Genomic DNA, 20,513 nt, shown 5'->3' on the forward strand with positions numbered 1-20,513 from the left:
GTGGGTAACCTGACCTTTCTCTCTGTCTGCCCTTAACATTTTTTCCTTCATTTCAACTTTGGTGAATCTGACAATTATGTGTCTTGGAGTTGCTCTTCTCAAGGAGTATCTTTGTGGCGTTCTCTGTATTTCCTGAATTTGAATGTTGGCTTGCCTTGCTAGATTGGGGAAGTTCTCCTGGATAATATCCTGTAGAGTGTTTTCCAACTTGGTTCCATTCTCCCTGTCACTTTCAGGTACACCAATCAGACGTAGATTTGGTCTTTTCACATAATCCCATATTTCTTGGAGGCTTTGCTCGTTTCTTTTTATTCTTTTTTCTCTAAACTTCTCTTCTTGTTTCATTCCATTCATTTGATCTTCCATCACTGATACCCTTTCTTCCAGGTGATCGAATCGGCTACTGAGGCTTGTGCATTCGTCACGTAGTTCTTGTGCCTTGGTTTTCAGCTCCATCAGGTCCTTTAAGGACTTCTCTGCATTGGTTATTCTAGTTAGCCATCCATCTAATTTTTTTTTCAAGGTTTTTAACTTCTTTGCCATGGGTTCAAACTTCCTCCTTTAGCTCGGAGTAGTTTGATTGTCTGAAGCCTTCTGCTCTCAACTCGTCAAAGTCATTCTCCATTCAGCTTTGTTCCGTTGCTGGTAGGAGCTGCGTTCCTTTGGAGGAGGAGAGGCACTCTGATTTTTAGAGTTTCCCATTTTTCTGCTCTATTTTTTCCCCATCTTTGTGGTTTTATCTACCTTTGGTCTTTGATGATGGTGACGTACAGATGGGGTTTTGGTGTGGATGTCCTTTCTGTTTGTTAGTTTTCCTTCTAACAGTCAGGACCCTCAGCTGCAGGTCCGTTGGAGTTTGCTGGAGGTCCACTCCAGACCCTGTTTGCCTAGGTATCAGCAGTGGAGGCTACAGAACAGTGGATATTGGTGAGCAGCAAATGTTGCTGCCTGATCGTTCCTCTGGAATTTTTGTCTCAGAGGAGTACCCGGCTGTGTGAGGTGTCAGTCTGCCCCTACTAGGGGTGCCTCCCAGTTAGGTTACTCGGGAGTCAGGGACCCACTTGAGGAGGCAGTCTGTCTGTTCTCAGATCCAGCTGCGTGCTGGGAGAACCACTACTCTCTTCAAAGCTGTCAGACAGGGACATTTAAGCCTGCAGAGGATTCTGCTGCCTTTTGTTTGGCAATGCCCTGCCCCAAGAGGTGGCGTCTGCAGAGGCAGGCAGGCGTCCTTGAGCTGCAGTGGGCTCCACCCACTTCGAGCTTCCTGGCCGCTTTGTTTACCTACTCAAGCCTAGGCAATGGCGGGTGCCCCTCCCCCAGCCTCACTGCCACCTTGCAGTTTGATCTCAGACTGCTGTGCTAGCAATGAGCGAGGCTCCGTGGGTGTAGGACCCTCCGAGCCATGCGCGGGATATAATCTCCTGGTGTGCCGTTTGCTAAGACCATTGGAAAAGCGCAGTATTAGGGTGGGAGTGACTCGATTTTCCAGGTGCCGTCTGTCACCCCTTTCTTTGACTAGGAAAGGGAATTCACTGACCCCTTGTGCTTCCCGGGTGAGGCAATGCCTCGCCCTGCTTCAGCTCACGCTCAGTGCGCTGCACCTACTGTCCTGCACCCACTTTCCGACACTCCCCAGTGAGATGAACCTGGTACCTCAGTTGGAAATGCAGAAATCACCCGTTTTCTGCATTGCTCACACTGGGAGCTGTAGACTGGAGCTGTTCCTATTTGGCCATCTTGGCTCTTCTTATTGATTTCTATTCAATAGCTTAATTTCACTGTGGTCAAAGAATATACTCTAGGTGATCTTATGTCATTTAAATTTGCTGAGATTTGTTTTACGGCCCCATACACGGTCTCTCTTAGAGAATGGTTCACGTGCACTGATGTTGTTGGGTGGTATGTTTTACAAATGTCAACTCATCAAGTTGGTGGTTAGTATTGTTTAGGTCTTCTATATCATCACAAATTTTCTGTTTATTTGTTGTATCAATTACTGAGAAAGAAGTGCTGACTTCTCCAGTTATGGGTTTGTTTGTGTCTTCTTGCCATTCTATCAGTTTTTGTTTCATGCATTTCGAAGCTCTGCTGTATACGCATTTATGGTTGTTATGTCTCCTTGGTGAATTGACTTCTTTATCATTACATGGAGTCCCTCTTTATCCCTGGTAATGCCCCGTGTTGAAGTCTACTTTGTCTGCTATTAATATTGTCATCCTACCCTTTTTTTAAATTAATGCTTACATAGTAAAACTTCTTTTATCCTTTTGCTTTTAACCAATCTATTTCTTTATGTTTAAGGTGGGTTTCTTATAGACAGCACATAGTTAGGTCTTGCTTTTTATCCAATCTGAAAATTTCTGTCTTTTAATTGAGGCATCAGGATTATTTGCATTTGATTTAATTATTGGCATGGATGGATTTAAATACACGGATGGATTTTTGTTGTTGTTGTTCCACTATTATTTATTCTGCTTTTCCTGCCTGCCTTTGGGCTGGGTATAATATTATGATTTCTGTCTTATCTCCATCTTTGACTTACTACTTATATTTCTATTTCCATTTTTTTTTTTTTAGTGGTTGCCCTAGAGTTTATACTATACACCTTTAATTATCACAGTCTACCTTCAAATAATATTATACTACTTGACATTGTGAAGAACCGTGAAAAGTGAAATGGTACCCTACTTGTGAGTTAACAAGTTATCCAGTCTACAGTTCATGGATCCTGGAAGAAGAGATATTTCTGGGTCAGAGATGGAGGGAACCAACAGCAGTGATCACAGCATCTGCATTACCACACTGGCTCCCCAAGCCCCAGTTTGCTCAGGGTGATGTGACAAGGGTCAGACAACACCTGCACATGCAGTAAATTATATTAAAGGACAGAATCCTGAGCTTAGGGAACCCGAATCTCTTAGAGTGGTCAGTAACCATGCCTATCTTTTACTCCAGAGGGAGATACAAACATCTTTGAAAAGATAATCTAGAGCAAAGGACAGTCAGTGCCTTTGCTCACAAGAGGAAATCTCTGGAAAATTATCTCCCAACACACATATGTGCCAACTTCCAATTCTTCCCTCTCATCTTTTGTGCTACTGCTGACACACATCTTACTTTTACATGTTATAAACCCCACAATACATTGTTGCTATTTTTATTTTAGACAAAATGGGTTGGCAACCTATAGCCTATGGGCCAAATCTGGCCTGTTGTCTGTTTTTGTAAATAAAGTTTTATTGGAACATAGCCATACCCACTTGTTTACACATAGTCTATGGCTGCCATTGAATTACAATTGTTGAGTAGAATAGTTGTGACAGGGACTATGCGGCCTGTGAAGACTAAAATATTTACAATCTGATCACTTACAGAAAAAGTTTGAGGACCTCTTCTTCCGACAGTCAATAATTTTATACAGTGAATCAACATAAGAAAGAGCTTTTTATGTTTACCTTTATTTTTGCTATTTTTGGAGCTCTTAATTTCTTTTTGTAGATCCAAGTTTCTATCAGATATGATAGTTCTTCTGTTTGAATAACTTCCATTAACTAGTCTATAGTACACACTAGCAATAAGTTCTCTCAGTTTTGTTTGAAATGTCATTATTTTGTATTCAGTTTTTAAAGACATTTTTGGGGGCAAGATTTTTTTTTTCATTTTAGCCTTATAAAGATGTCACTTCATTATCTGACTTGCCTAGGTTCTGTCAAGTAAACTGCTGTTACTATTTTTGTTCCTCTGTATATAATGTTTCTTTTTTTCTCTGGCTGAATTCAAGACTGTGTTTTTTCTTTTATCTTTGATTTTCAGATGTTTAAATATAATGTCTTTTTAAAAAATAGATTTATCCTGATTGGGGTTCTCTGGGCTTCCTGGATCTGTGGTTTGATGTCAGTATTTTTGGAAAATTCTCAGCTATTATCTCTTTAAATATTTCTTCTGACCTGTTCTTTCTCTCTTCTCCTTCTGAGACTCCAATTATATGTATATTGAATCATCTGATATCGTCCTATAGCTCTTGGATGCTATGTTCTCATTTTTCACGTTTTTCTTATTGTTTTTATTTGCATAATTTCTACTGACCTATCTTCAAGATCACAGATTTTTTTCACAAGCCCACTAATGAGCCAGTCACGGCAATTCTTTGTCTGTCATATGGTTGTTACTTCTAGCATTCCCATTTTATTTTTTCTTACAGTTCCCATCTCTCTCTGGAACTGTTTATATATGTTGTCACCTTTTCCCTTAGGACAAAGGTTGGTATATGTCTTCTATAAAGAACCAGGTAGTAAATATTTTAAGTTTTGTGGGTCCCAATATAGTTTCTGTAACATCTTCTTCTTCTTCTTTTTTAAAACCACCCTTTAAAAATGTAAAAAACATACTTATTTCACAGGCTGTACAAAGACAAGCTGTGGGCTGCATTTGCCCGATGGGTCCTACTTAGTTGACCTTCACACCAGATCTTTGAAACTGATAAATCATAATTACAGCCCTAGTCTGACAGTTCCAACATCTGAGTCATCACTGAGTCTGGGTCTGTTGCCTATTGACAACATTATATTTTTCTTGCCTTTTTATGTCTCATAATGCTTGGCTGAATGTTAGACATCATGTGTAGAACTGTAGAGACTGACAGAAATACTATTTATGATAAATTAGGGCACATCTCTTCTTAGGTCAGGCTTGGAGGTTGAGCTGATTCACTCAGAAGGTGAGCTAAATTTGAGTTTTGCTGTTGCTGTGGCTACCTTCAGTGTACCACATCCTCTAATGATGCCTTCTGCTTTGCTGGGATCTGAAGTGCCACAGGTTTTTCAATGTTCATGCTCCACTTTCTGCTTTCATTGAGCTCTGCATACCTGGGTCCCAGAGCAGGGTCTGTATCCATGCTCTTGATCTTTCCCAGCAGTAGATGCTGCTGCTTGTTACTCAGTACTTGCTAGGCTGGTGGCAGAAAGTAGGGGATTCTCTACCTGCTGTCCCAAGACCTCTGTCTTAAATGGGGATCTCTATGCCTGGGCCTAGGGCATAAGGCTTTCTTAGCTTTCTCTTCCCTTTCTTCCGTTGGCAGCCATACTTTGCCCTGTATCTGTGATGAGTTGTTGGTAGGATACTTCTAATGGAACTCTTATAGAATCCTGGGGCTCGGACAGTTTCCTGCCCTTTACCCAGAAGTAGAGAGTTTTTTGTTTTATCTTTTATGTGCAATAATGGGTCTCTACCTATACCCTGAGGGCAACAAGGCCTTTGGTGCCTGCCTCTGCACCCCCCTCCCCTCTGCATCTCCCACCCCTGCCGGCAATCTAAGGCTTTTGCACCATATGAAAGAAAGGTCTGGCAGGGGAATGATGCTACCCATTTTTCTATAGGTACATCACCTTGGGAGGCTCTCTCTGGCTTCCTGCCGTGCCCCCAGTCTCAGTGGAAAACAGCCTGTGAGTGCAAATTCCTCTGGTGCTTGGGTCTCCTGGGTGTTCTGTAATGTCACGCTAGTCCACACTCAACCTTTAGCAAGTTCTTAAAATTGCATCTGATTTCTTTTTACCCACTTGTATGGTGGCTGCCTAGTCCTGTGCTCTGCCACAGGTGATCCAGTCCTGGTGTCTCACCTCAACTTGAGGGGTGGGTGGGCCGATGATCCCTCCTTGGGATCTAGGCTACTTGGTTGCCCTGTGACCTTGGCTCATTGATAGGTTCAAGAAAAGTTATGATTTTGTAGTTTACCTCTTTTTCTCTTTGTTAGGGTAGAACTCTTCCTAGCTTTCTATATCCTAGGCGGAAGTCCACTCTAGGGAATTTATTTTTTAGTAGTAAATTTACTGAGGTACAATTTCATACAATAAAATAAACCTACTCACTTTAATGGTACAGTTCAACCAGTTTTGACAAATATGCATACCCTGTAACCATCTGCCCCTCATTATCACAGAATGTTCACTCCACCTTCCCAGCCAGTTCCCCATCACTCCATCCCACCCACTACTCTCTGTGCCTAGAGTGCTCTGCCCCCAGATAGCTGCATAGCTCACTCTCTACCTGCTTCAAGTTTTGGCTCAAACGCATCTTCTAAGAGGCTTCCCTGATTACACTGTGTAAATCTGCAATCTCCTACCCGTATTCTAACGAGCTCTCATTATTCTTATTCTTTTTTTTTTTCCTTAAGCAACTGGGTAAATATTGATGTCATATATTGGGATAAGAAAGACTATAGAAGAAAATATTTTATATTGCATTGGTTTTTGCAGAAAATCAAGAATTATGATTTAACCTTGTTCAACAATTGTGGGACTGTCAAGTCAGTAGCCTAATGTGCTAGTTTAGAGCTTGATAAGGATGGTCAGGTCTGGAAATACACAAGATCTAATGTGAATTCTACACTGTCCAGAGATAAAAAGATTTCTTGCCTTTACCATACTATACAATGGTTATAGTTCATTGCATCTGTCCCCTACTCATATTCAGCCATTTCTTAGGTAACCAGACAATTTATTTTATGTTCTCTCTTGTTTGGTGTCATATTCTACCTTGTCTTGCTGCTTAATTCAGCCTGATCATATCACCTTATGTTTTAGCCAGGAGAGATAGGCACCAGTGTGTAATGAAAAGGTGGGCACTTGAAAAACATATATCTAATTCCTTTTGCAGAAGTTAAAAGTGCTCCAAGGTTAGCCACTTCTGTCTTCTGAGATACTGAGCGCTGCTAAATGTCTTAACCAAAAATAATCAACTCTCAACTCCCTGCCTACTAAAAATAACAGTAGATTCGTCTCCTCCACCAACTTTTTTATTCTATAGTCTTTCACAGAGTTAACTTTTGAAGGTTAACTCTATGAAAGAAGAAAGTAGCAAAAGCTTGTTTAAGCCAAAATTTCAGGGGTCTTTGGGGGATAGAAGGGGAAGGTAAAGTACTGAAAAAGGCACAGAGTAAAGATGTTATTTATATCTTTATCACAGCATTCTTTTCAAAATATGTAAAAGGAGTTTAAACTGTTTTTTAAATGAATTTCCAGTGTGCCCAGCACTATTTTGGATGATAGTATTCAACAAAAAGTTGTTGGAAAACCTGCTCATTTGGAACCTTGATTAGGTTTATCCAAGTGAATGTTGAAAACACGGGATTTAATAGAATGAGAACCTGGATTCAGGGCCTGGTTGACTGACTTGCTAGCTAAGTGATCTCAAGCCTACTATTTCCCTTCTCTAGCCCTGCTCTCCCTTCCTCCTAGGGATGGCGAAAGGGCCAATGACATAAAGCCTCCTGCAATGACATGTGATAACTATCCAAGACAATGATCCTTAGGCAGGAATGTATATTAATAGCATCTCAGAAACCGCTCAGCATCTTGATTTTCTTATCTGTAAAGTGGGATAATAATCCTAGCTCACATGGATTAAGGATGGTAAAAGAGGTCATATACATGAGGCACTCAAGCTTCATTCCCATCATTTAGAAGGTGTACTTAAAACTGTTTAGGCATTTGTTTATGTGGTTTTAAGAACTGCATAACAGCATATAGTCAAATGTTTAGCCTGAGAATGCAGTTTTCACTGAATACAGGTGAAGTGTAAATAAGTGGCCCATTCTTCTGACAATGACAGAAAAGTAAGCACTGGGTATAAGTCCAACTTAACATCCTGCTTTTATTTCTATATGGTTCTATACTGTGTGCTTACAGTGAGGTCCTTTCTACTTCCTCACCTCCACTCTGCCTTTCACTTCCTCCAAAGGAGAATGTGTTTCAAATGGATGTAGTTTAAATTCTTTGCATGGTTCTGTGTGTCCTGATTAAAAAAAATTAATATGGTCTTTCAGAGACTTTTCTTTCCTTTTTCTTTTTCTTTCGTGTGTGTGTGTGTGTGTGTGTGTGTGTGTGTTTAAGAAATGGTGTCTTGCTACATTGCCCAGGCTGGTCTTGAATTTCTGGGCTCAAGAGATTCTCCTGACTTAGTCTCCTGAGCAGCTGGGATAACAGTGCACTACCACGCCTGGCTCTCAGAGACATTTTTAAGGATATCAATTGCCTGGTTACTAAGAATGTTCCTCATTGCACCACTGATGGAATAAAGACCAATTCAACGTCATTAGAACTGATTTTGAAAGAGAAAGTAATTAGGTTTGTGGATATGATCAGATGGTTTCATAGGCAACTGTGGGAGCATTTAGTGAATGTATGTAGTGGTTAGGCAGAATTATTACAAACATAGGCCTTATCATCAAACTCTGGGTTTAAGTTCTGGCTGTATCGCTTTCTGAATGTGTGACAGTAAACAAGTTAATTAATTTTTCTAACTTGGTTTCTTTATCTGTAAATTGAGGACTAAAATGAAATATACCTCATGGCTTATTTTTTAATGAGGATTAAGTAAGTTAATGCATGTAGTGCTTAGCAAGTATGCAATAAAAGCTAGTGATGATTAGAAAAGAAGCAAATGGCTTTTGATGTGGTTTAAATAAAATGTTAAAGCTAAATACTCCAAATGATGTGTAATATTGCAGCTATTGCAGCTATGACCACAGGGGAAAAAAAAATCTCTGGTTTAGTCTTTTGTCAGAAATACAAAGAAAATATTGCCTATCACAATGAAAGGTACTGGGAATTAGAGATTATTTCTCTCCCATTTACTGCAGGTGTATATTACCAGACATACATAGTCCATAGTTCAAGTGACTATCTTTAAACATTTTTTTAAAGGAAAAAAGAAAGATAGGAAGGAATGAAAAAAGAAATTGTAATGAGGGAGGTCCAGAGAAAGGTAAAAGTTAGAACAGATGGGATAGAGGACTGCCACAAGGGCAGACTGAAATGAATGGGATGACACAGTTTAGAAGCATGAAGACTGAAAATGGACATGTTGGATATTTCTAGAATGTAAAGATCTGAATAAATCTTGGAAAACCAGGAATATCTCCTGGAGCTTGAAAGAGATACATTAATAAACAAATGTAAGAAAATACTATTTTAATATTACAATGCCCATTTTGGGTGATATTCTTAGACGAAATATTAGACATCAAGAGTCTCAAGACTATAAAAGGCCACACTTCACATCAGATTAATTTTAAAAAGATAGAAGGATAGGAAAAGTAGCATGCCAACAGCATAGCCCCATAGGTTTTTGTTTTCCTTGGGAATCCTTATAGCAGTTTTTGGGCTAGTCTTTGACCCTTCAAACGACAGCTCAGATGCAAGAGAATGAGACTACTGTAGGTAGATGCAATAGCCACCCTACCTTAGAAACCATGTCCCAAATAGAAACCAATATCCTTGTGACAGTCTCAGCTTCTACGTCCTTGTAAAGGACATGCCCAGTTATAAGAATTCTCTCATTCGGAGAAGCCCAAAGTGATGGCTTCTCATCAAGTATTTGTAGTTCATTTGTAGTCCTCCAAGTAATGACTCAGCTTACCAATCAAATGTCATTTTATCACATCATCATTTTATCATAGCAGTGTTGCTTGGTAACACAACTGACATTCTATCTCCATTAGATTTCCAGAGAACTGAGCTAGAAGCATCTTAACCCAAGGCCAATTTCTCATGTAAAAGGGGAAAGAGTTTTGTGAAACCTTTACTCACAAGCATAATGAGTCTTAAACTCAGTATTTTACCTCCAAAAATACTACTGGGAAGAAATAGAAATGAATTTGGACAAATTCATGAATAACATGGTTAGAAAAAGCTTTTCAGAAGTAAGTAAACAGCTAGCCTATAAAGTTGCCTTCATACAGAGAACTATTTCTACTGAATGTTATAATCCTTAAGACTGCTTGCAGGAATAACTGTTAAGAGGAATGGATAAAGGCCCTGCTTGAGTTCCGGATAGTTTCTTTGAGAGCTGAGATGACAGCAGGGACGGCATTCTCCCATGAGATACCCCCCAGCCCCCATGGACTCTTTACTTTCCTTAATAACTGGTACTTTTGCATTCTCATCTTCTATCAAAGCATAAAACTAACAGGAATTCTTAGACTATAAACCACAGATTACCATGTTGTCAAAAATAATCTATCCCATAAAAGAAGACGGAGTTAACTCGTTATAGGTGTTCCTTAGGCAATACTTTGTTTCATAATCTTATTAACACTGACACTTCTCAATTTTAAAGAGATCTTATTAACACCAATACTTCTTAATTAAAACTCAGAGTTAACAAGGACATGGGGCCAGAGATGAAATAATTGAGAAGTTGCTAAGGATGCTCTCACACACATCCTAAATATCAGTGAAGCTACACGGAGTAATGGTTCATAAAGATTTCCCTTAAAATGTCAAAGTTTGATTCTTAAAATAAACATCCTTGTGTGAAATGGTGTTTCTGCTTTATCTTGATTGCACTGATGGCAACTATACCCAAATTCCCCAATTCTGTTAATGATACCTAAATGATGTTGACATAAGTTTAGGAAAATGACAAGAGTGTCCATGGCAAAATATTTAGCTATAGCTGCAACCGTTAGGTATATGGTTGAAGCAGCTTAAGGAAAGCCAATGAAATTAAGCTGACAGAAGAGTTTTAATATTAATTTCTGTTTACTAGCAATCATGAAAAAGCCATGAAAATCAATGAATGGATTTGCAACTGTATACTCAACTGTAGGTTAAACTCACATTTAATTGTGTAGATTCCAGAGTATCCAGCAGTTAATACATCCTATGTGTTTCATATGTTTATTAGCCATTTAGAGTTCCTCTTTTGGGAGTGCCTGTTCAATTCTTGTTAGTTTTTCTATTATTTATCTATTATTAATATATATTTTATTGTTATATTCTAGATTCTAGACTTTTCTTGGTTGTATGTTGCAAATAGCCAATCTCTAACACAGCTACAAACGTTTTAACAGAACTCTAAAACTCCTCTCCAAATAGTCAAACAGATCAAGTAACATTCTCAAATCCGCTCTTTCTATGGAGACCTGCTACCTGCCACACCCACTGTGCACTTGTTCTGCACACTACAGTGTATTCTTGGGAATTGCCTTCAGTGCTCTCCTTTGGTTAAGCCCGGCTCCTTTGTCTTCGTCTTTCTTTGCTTACTATTTGTGTTGATGGTACATATATTATAGTAGCTTTAGCAGAGATGGGGTTGATTTCACCGTGTTAGCCAGGATGGTCTCGATCTCCTGACCTCGTGATCCGCCCATCTCAGCCTCCCAAAGTGCTGGGATTACAGGCATGAGCCACTGCGCCCAGTCTTTTTTTTTTTTTTTTTTTTTGTGAGACAGAGTTTTACTCTTGTTGCCCAGGCCGGAGTACAATGGTGTGATCTCAGCTCACTGCAACCTCTATTTCCTGGGTTCAAGCGATTCTCCTGCCTCAGCCTCTCAAGTAGCTGGGATTATAGGCATCAGCCACCGTGCCCGGCCTACAGGCATAAATTCTATAGTTTTTCTGGAAAGCAATTTGGCAACCTGTGTTGAATCTTGAAAATAAAGATACCTTTTGACAGTAAAAACTGGTAAAATTCCAGCTTTAAAACCATACCAAAAATATAATTTCAAAATTTGAGATAAGACTTATTTATAAACTTTTCATTCATTATGAATTGATATAAAACACTGGAAATAAATGAGCAAAAATGGGATAATAGTTGTATATATTTTAGGATACAAACATGGGCTAGATAGAAATTAAAATGTGAGACTTTCAAAGAATTGATAATACCATAGAAAAATGCTCATGGTCTAAGTGTAAAGTAAAAATGGCAGAATAAAGAACTGTATGAAGTATGACTTCAGTTGTATTAAATACGTATGTGTGTGTATATACAATACACACACAGATTACCACAACTATTATAGCAAAATAGACTGCAAATACAGTTAATGTTGAAAGAAGAAACTCTTACTATTACAGTTCTTACCAAGGCTTATTAAACATTCTCTGGTTTAACACTTAAAAAAGAACCATAATAAATGTCTTCATTTACACTCACCAGATCAATATTTTGCATTATATCCTGAAATGAAGGATGAGTTCGAAATTGTTCAAAGAGATCGCGTTTGTAAAGCAGGGCATATACCAAGTTTGGGTTGTGGTGAAGGGAATTTGTCAGGCAGGAGTTGATGATCTCTAACATCATTCGAATCACTTCTTCAATGACATTTAGGTCTTGTGCCTTATAGAGAAAAGAAACCCCAACACAGAGTCAGTCTTTTCCTCCTTGCAATAGAATTAATCAAAATAAGAGTAATTGCCTCAAAATTATAACAGCATTGGAAAGATCATGAAGAGAAGCTCATCAAGATTATTTCTGTCAAGAATCTTAAGAATGAGGTTTATCAGTTACTAAAGGATTTGGGTTAAAATCTTTTGAACTTAGTATGGTAATAATTAGGAATTTCATATAATAAATTATAGACTTACCAATCTAGAGGGAAATTTGGAGCTTACTCAGCTCCTCATTTAATAGATCCATATTGGTATTCTCATTATTGTATTACCCTAAATCGTTAAGACTCCCATTATGTAGAGTAGTGGTAGTGTTGTACCCATTCCAAGAAAAATGCCTAATTCAGAAGATGACTTCATTTCTCTACACTGTCATTTCAGTCTCTATATTTCAGATAAACAGACTATGATTTTGCCACTGTTTCCTCGGAATGAATAGTCTTTGGGAATCTGAACATAAAATAGTCACCAAACAGTAAAGCGCATAGCAAGCAATCAGCAAACCTCTTGGAAGAAAACGGCAATGGAAAGAGCAAGCACATGGGTATATACAACAGACTTCCCTCTCCTCTTCAGTTTTCTATAATATATTTGACAGTTGAAGCAAAAATTATAACATTGATGTGGTTCTCAATGTATGTAAAGGAATATCTAAAACAATTATAAACAAAGGTGGGTAAGGGATTTAAAGGGACAAAGGTTTCTACATCTCACTTGAACTGGTAAAATATCAACACTACTAGACTGCGATAAGCTATGTACATATAATGTAATGTCTAGAGCAAATCTACCTGACGAGAAACAAAAATACTATAAATACATCAAGGCTGGGTGTGATGGCTCATGCCTGTAATCCCAGCACTTTGGGAGGCCAAGGTGGGCAGATCACTTGAGCTCAGGAGTTCGAGACCAGCCTGGGCAACATGATGAAACCCCATCTATACAAAAATTAGCCAGGCGTGGTGGCACACATCTGTAGCCTCAGCTACTCGGGAGGCTGAGGTGGGCAGATGGCTTAAGCCTGAGAGGCGGAGGTTGCAGTGAGTTGAGATTGTTCCACTGCATTCCAGCCTGAGTGACAGAGCCAGACCCTGTCTCAAAAAAAAAAAAAAAAAAAAAAAAAAAAAAAGAAAAGAAAAAAAGAAAAAAAGAACTAGAGATATATCAAAATGGGATTCTAAAAAAATTTCCATACAGGAAGGCAGAAAAAATGCAAATGAAAAAGGGAAACCAACTAAAAACAGAAAGTAAAATGGTAGTTACACATTAATAACTATATTAATTGCAAATAGTCTACAATAGTTAAAATCCGAGGATTGGCAGAGTGGATTAAAAGCACACCACCCAACTATATGCTATCTATGAGAAACTTCTAATATAGTTAGGTTGAAAGTAAAAGGATGGAAAAAGATACCTACACAAACATAAGTCAAAAGAAAGCAGGAGTGGCTATACAGTATACCGTATCTTTAAGGGATTGGTTCCAGGACATCCCCCTGCCTCGGAAATACCAAAAATCTGCAGATGCTCAAGTCCCTTATACAAAGTGGCATACTACAGTTGCTCACTCCATCCACAGATTTAAAAAATCTGTGGATGTGGAATCTGAGGATATGAAGGGCCAACTGTATGTACTTTCAATCTGCGTTGGTTGAATCTGTGCACGTATAACTCAAAATCTGGAGGACTGACTTATACTAGTATCAGATAAAGTAGAATTCAGAGACTATCTGGCCTACAAAATAAAAAATATTGACTATCTGGCTCTTCACAGAAAAAGTTTACTTCCCCTGCTTCAGAGATGAAAAGGTATGCCTTTCCATACAATTTGCCTCTGTCTTTCTTATTTTTTTTTTTTGACTCAGGGTCTCACTCTGTCACCTAGGCTGGAGTGCAGTGGCGCAACCCTAGCTCACTGCAGCCTTGAATTCCTGGATTCAAGCAATTCTCCCATCTCAGCCTCTCAAAGTGCTGGGATTTTATAGGTGAGCCACTGAACCCAGCCTCTGCCTCTGTTTTCTTAAATACAATGTCTAGCATTGAATTGAAATGTATGAAACACACAAAAAAGTAAGTAAAAGAATCCATGTTGAACAAAGTCATCAGCAGAATATGACACAGAGATAAAACATTCTGAAAATATCAAAGAGGGAATATAAAAGAACTATGATCTACAAAATCTGTTTGAATTGATTGGGAATTTCAGCAGAGTTAAAAACTATAAGAAAGAGACAAACAGTAATGCTAGAAATTTTGTAAAATGTGACTGCAATGAAGAATGCCTTAAATAGGTTTCAACAATAGACTGGACAGAGCTTGGGAATGAATTGCAAACTTGAAGGCAGGTTAACAGAAATTGCACAAACTGACCCTACAAAGAGAAAAAAAGAGTGAGAAAACAAGACAGAGAATCCAACAAGGGCTGTAAAATAGTATGAAATGCATTAATATATATGTAATTGACTCCTAGAAGGAAAAGAGAGAAAGAATGGGGCAAAAGAGATATTCGAAGAGATAATGACTGAGTATTTCCTATAAATAATGAAAAAAAAATCAAACAGATTCAAGCATGTCAGAAAATACCCATGGTCACTCCACCCCCAAACAAAAACCAAAAGAACCCATGTACTTAGATCCATCAAATTCAAATTCTTAAAGACCAAGACAAAGAGAAAATCTTGAGGACAGCTAAAAACAAAACAAAACAAAACAAAACAGAAAAACCCACACACATTAAATACAGAGGCGCAAAGATAAGAATCACAGCTGACTTAGGAGAAACGATGCAGCAGTCCAACCTAAATGTAGTGGCATCATTAAAGCGCTGAAATAACAGCCAAGTATCCCATAAACAGCAAAAATATCTTTCAAATATGAAGGTGAAAAAAAGACTTTTTCAGACAAAAATAAGTTGAGATAATTTATTACCTGCACTATACAAAATATTAAAGGGATTTCTTCAGGCAGAAGAAATATGAAGCCAGACAGAAATGTAGATGTCCACAAGGGAAACAAGATATTTTTCTTATTTTTAATCATTCTAAAAGAGAGTTGACTTCTAAAGTAAAAATAGTAGAGATGTATTATAGGTTTATAGCATATATACATATAACATGTAAAATATATCATAACATTCTGCTGATGGACAACCAATGTATATCCAGTTTCCTTGTTACTATGAATAAGGCTGATAAGCCTCCTCGTAGATGAGTTATATGTGGGTACTTTTACGTCTCTGGGATAGATTCCAGGAGAGGGATTGCTGAAAAGGCTGTATTTGTAAAGTTAATAGATGCCGTCAGATTGTTTAGGGTGATGACAATACACTTAAGTTAGCAATGTAGGAAGGCCCTTTCTACCATTTTCTCACCAACAGCAGGTATACTTGTTCTTTTTAAAACTCACTACCTGAAAGATATAGAGAAATACACTGTTACTACCTTAGTGACCATTTCCCTGAATGGGAGTGTGAACCCTCTTGTGAACTGCACATGTGAGGGATCTGGGTTGCACACTCCTTATAGGAATCTAATGCCTGATGATCTGAGGCGGAACTGAGGAGGTGATGCTAATGCTGGGGAGCAGCTGCAAATACAGATTAACAAGCTCAGTGCTCCCCTTGATTCTACATTATAGTGAGTTGTATAATTATTTCATTATATATTACAATGTAATAATAATAGAAACAAAGTGCACAATAAATGTTATGCACTTGAATCATCCTGAAACCATTAACCAGTCCATGGAAAAACTGTCTTCCACAAAACCGGGTCCCTGGTGCCAAAAAGGTTGGGGACCACTGCTTTACATTCTTCAGCGTCACAACCAGAAGTCTAGGTATTGGCTTATTTTTATTCATCTTGCTCAGTATATTTGGAGTGTACTTTTGACCTGACAACCTAGTCTCTTCCATAAAGATAACTTGGATGATCTTTTCTAATTATTATCTTCCAATTTATTAACTCTCTTTGATAGTGTCCAGTATAGATCACTGTTGCTTACTGAGCTTTGAATTTTAATGACTATATTTTTCATTTTAAGCTTTCTGGTTAACTAGTTCTCTCTCACAGTCATGTTGTTACTTCATTTATTTCTGTTTTTATTTCCTATTTATTCTTTTTTATGAATATTGTTCCTTCATTTATCTTTGAGGCTACTCAAAGTATTTCCAAAATTATTCTATTAGTTTTCAATTTTATTTGGATAAATTTACCTTATGATCATGACTGTTATCTTTCTATTGTTAATTTCCGCATGTACTTTGTTATGCAAGCTTATCTAATATGGTTTAATACTTCCAAATCTATAGGTTATGTGGTGGCTTCCTAGAGTCTCAGACTGAAACCAGGTCTCATAATTGGTGCCTCGATGCTCCTGCCCTGCAATCATACTAAAGACAGTACTGGCCGGGTTTATCACCATACCAGTATCAGTTTGTTTCAAGATCCCATGGTGAGGCTGTTCCTGTGTACTCTTGCCTCCCTAGACATATAATTTAACTGTTATTATTAGCACATTTATTCAGGCTCTTTATTTCAATAAAGGATCTATTCCAGCTCCTAATTTCTAGCAGGGAATCTGGCACTAGTGTCTGGCCTACAGTAGCTGAGCTCCCAACCACTTCTCCTTCCAGCTCAGCAGGCTCACTGTTTTGACTGCTTTTTCTGCTTCTGTCCCATCAAGAAATAGCTGTCTCATTTTGGGACTTGGCTATGTGTTTAAAATGTTTTCTTTTTATGATTCATCTATTATTGTTATGTTTTTGAAGCAAAGGGGAGGAGATGAGACTTCAAATTTGGAACTAACAAGATAATCTTGACCAGAAGTTCTCTGAATTATGTTTGCTTCTCATTTTGGTATTTGAATTAGTATAGAAGGAAGAGACTTCAAGCTTCAGAATTCTCTCTCACGGTCATTTAAGGGCAACCCAACGAAATGGTATGACTACTTTAGAAATATAATCAAGTCAAAATATTAGCTTTCTGTAGAATTTTATGTTCATATTTATTTTATACACTCGCTTATGCTAAGTATAAGTGCTGATATATGAAACTTATATTTCAAAAATTATCTGCAGATAGCTTACAATTTCTGCTTTCAAACACATTGAGAGTTTATTCTCAATGTTTAAATAAGTAATTTGCTGAAACAAACAGGGTTATACACCCAACTCCTAACTAGGCACCTGCTACTTTAAACCCAGGCTAAAATATTGACTATTAATTTTATTCCCAAGTCAGGGAAAGTATAAAATAGAAACTTGAGGCCGGGTACAATAGCTCACATCTGTAATTCTAGCATTTGGGGAGACTGAGGCAGGAGGATCACTTGAGGCCAGGAGTCAAAAGCAGTTTGGGCAACTGAGAAAGACCCCATCTCTATATAAAACTTAAAAATTAGCTAGGTGTGATGTGGTGGTGTATGCCTATAGTCCCAGTTACTCAAGAGGCTGAGGCAGGAGGATTGCCTGAGTTCAGGGGTTTGAGGCTGCAGTGAGCTATGATCATGCCACTGCACTCCAGCCTGGGCAACAGAGTGAGACCCTGTCTCAAAAAAAAAAAGAAAGAAACTTTATATTAATAAGCATGTTCTACATTCGTTTTTACTTTGCAAGACTCTGACTAAAGGCTCTTTAAGAGTTACACTAACCCTCTTATTTTTAGAGTTATTGGGTATTTTACCAAACTTCTCTTACATTGTTTCTGTGACAAATTCTAATATCATCTTTTACAGATTATATTCAGTTGCAGATTTATAAATTAAATGACAAGAACATATCGTTTCTAGCATTACTCAAATTGACTAACAACATACTGTGGGAGGTTACAGCAAACACATTTTATATGATATTGTATTTGGCTGGACTGCCATGCTAGAAAGAATCTTCTGTATTTTAATGTACAACTATTTTGAAAAACAAAAATGAGAAACATAATTCAGAAATAAGTTTAAAGAGTAGCTAATTATAATTTTCTGTCAATATTTACTTTAAGATGTAACACTCTAAATAAGTTATTAGGCCAGGCACGGTGGCTCACACCTGTAATCCCAGCACTTTGGGAGGCTGAGGCAGGCGGATCATGAGGTCAAGAGATAGAGACCATCCTGGCTAACACGGTGAAACCTCGCCTCTATTAAATATTCAAAAAATTAGCTGGGTGTGGTGGCACACGCCTGTAATCCCAGCTACTCAGGAGGTTGAGGCAGGAGAATCAGTTGGCACACGCCTGTAATCCCAGCTACTCAGGAGGCTGAGGCAGGAGAATCACTTGAATCCAGTAGGCGGAGGTTGCTGTGAGCCGAGATCGCCTACTGCACTCCAGCCTGGGTGACAGTGAGACTCTGTCTCAAAAATAAATAAATAAATAAAGTTATTAAAATTTCAATATAAAGAATCCCTATAAACCTCAACATAAATACCCTTTTTATGACGTTAAGAATAGTTTCCTTTCTAGTTATACCCAGGCGTGAAATTCCAAATATTTAACATCTAGTTGGCACTGCTAGTCCTAGTGGATGCAGGTTGAGCACAACTAGGGCAGCCCTACTAGCTTGCATTGGCTGGATGTCAGTGGTAGTAGTGACATAAGTACTCTTAAGTACTCTCTCTCAAGAAAGAAAAATAAAATGAAGTTTCCTTGAAGTCAGGTCTATGTTAATTGGTTTTATTATATTCCAAAAACTATACCAAGAATTTCTACGTGCATTACTTTATTCAATTCAGCAATTCCTTAATTTACTTCTAATTCAGTTATTATCTATCCAGTTAGAATTCGGTCAAAGAATTGTAAAATTATAAAACACACTCAGAAGATACAAAAGACACTAAAGTCACTCCCCTTAATGCTAGAATCCCTTCTATAACATTCATCCCAAGTGGTCAACCAGCCCATCCTTGAATATGCAACACTTTTGAAAGGCTCCTCATTCTTTCTATGCAGTACAGAAAGCTGTTGCAGTTTGGCAGAAGTCCATTGCCCTACTCCTACTCGCCAGTCTTCAGTCTATTCCACTGTCATAGCTATCATCTTCTTCTCAAGCCCATCAGCAACCTCAAGTGTCCCTCAATACAACCTGGCTTAAAGCCTTCTCATCATTTTATTTGCACTTTGCTAGATATCTAGCATTTGGACTGTTTTGATCATAGATGTAATGCAGTGTATTCCATTATCTCCATTAAGATACGTAAGTATTTATACACTTGTAATCCTTGCAACTAATTCATTTCCATTTTTAAGTGACAACAGTTCTCTGCTAACCACTACTTTAATTATCCTTCATGGAACAGCCAGAATTCCTACTGCGTAAGTCGTTTCCTGGAAACCATGCTCTGGATCCTCCCATTGGTGTTGGAAGATCACCTACAGCTTCAAGGCACCAAGCAGATCATGAAATAATCACCAGCCAGAGGGGTAAATTATGTACCCTGAGATTCTGATTTACTAAAAACAAAGTATCAAATTTTTGACTAATTCTAATTTCTAAGGAAAACTATCTCAACAACTATAATTTCCCAGTTACTTGAATCTTCAACTTGCTACTATGATTAGATGTCTGGTGCAGGTACCTACTATACATGGTAATAAATGAAATCCTTTATGTTTCATTTTTTAAAAGCATTATTGGGTTATAATCACCACTTGTAAAAAGAAGAAAAAGCATGAATTTGGAAAGTTTCTTTAAAATTACAAAACCATCCAAATTTTAGTACTTAAATAGACCTAAAATGTCATCTAATCTCATGATTTGGGTCAGAATTTCAAATGGTATTTAGTATTATTTGATTTTTTTTCATAAATTTTAAATGAGGCAGCATTTGTAAAGTCCTTAAAACTGTGTGTAACACATGGTAAGCACTATGTGAGTGTTATCCAAAACATCCACAAATATATTTTCGAAGTATTTTGAAGTAGAAAAATCATTTTAGCTTTAGACATTATCATAAAAAATATAAATGGCTTTCCAAAGTTGAAATTACTATAAGTGCAAAGAACTCAGAACTCATGTTTCTTAGTTTTAAATGTAAGTCCAAAATCCCACTCTTATTAATTTATCAATGTATAGAAAAACTGACTTGCATTTATGAAATAAAATAAGATTTTACAGAAGACATGCTTTTGAAAACTAACCATATTTCCTCAGTATTGTGTCAAAATTAGCTTTGTCAGAGGTAGAATCTGCTGACTCCTCAATGGAGCAGCCATAATAGAATCTGCTAGCTCATCAATGGAGCAGCCATGGTATCTTCCTCTTAGTCCTTATAGCTTCTGTAACAGGAACAGATCCCACATCAGACAGGCTTTCTCCTCCAAAAAATGGGCATACTTATTTTACTGC

The 20,513-nt window shown here is 37.8% G+C and overlaps 1 protein-coding gene and 1 long non-coding RNA gene across 12 annotated transcripts in view; one reads left to right on the top strand and one right to left on the bottom strand.

Annotated features, from left to right (window-relative positions):
- DYM (dymeclin) overlaps positions 1 to 20,513 on the bottom strand; it is a 413,664-nt gene that overhangs the window by 65,032 nt on the left and 328,119 nt on the right. For 9 of the 11 annotated variants that reach the window (NM_001133903.1, XM_054537555.2, XM_024235728.3 and 6 more), the window contains 1 exon segment: positions 11,941 to 12,123. The exons of the other annotated variants lie outside the window; for them this stretch is intronic. In NM_001133903.1, coding sequence (NP_001127375.1) covers positions 11,941 to 12,123 — 183 coding nt within the window. 11 annotated transcript variants of the gene reach the window in all.
- Positions 9,489 to 19,734, top strand: LOC129051589 (uncharacterized). Its single transcript, XR_008515936.2, has 3 exons — positions 9,489 to 9,697; positions 12,558 to 12,720; positions 19,465 to 19,734. It is a non-coding gene; the product is annotated as an uncharacterized LOC129051589 (long non-coding RNA).

The sequence above is a fragment of the Pongo abelii genome, chromosome 17 (assembly GCF_028885655.2).
Source record: "Pongo abelii isolate AG06213 chromosome 17, NHGRI_mPonAbe1-v2.0_pri, whole genome shotgun sequence".
Classification (NCBI taxonomy): Eukaryota; Metazoa; Chordata; class Mammalia; order Primates; family Hominidae; genus Pongo; species Pongo abelii.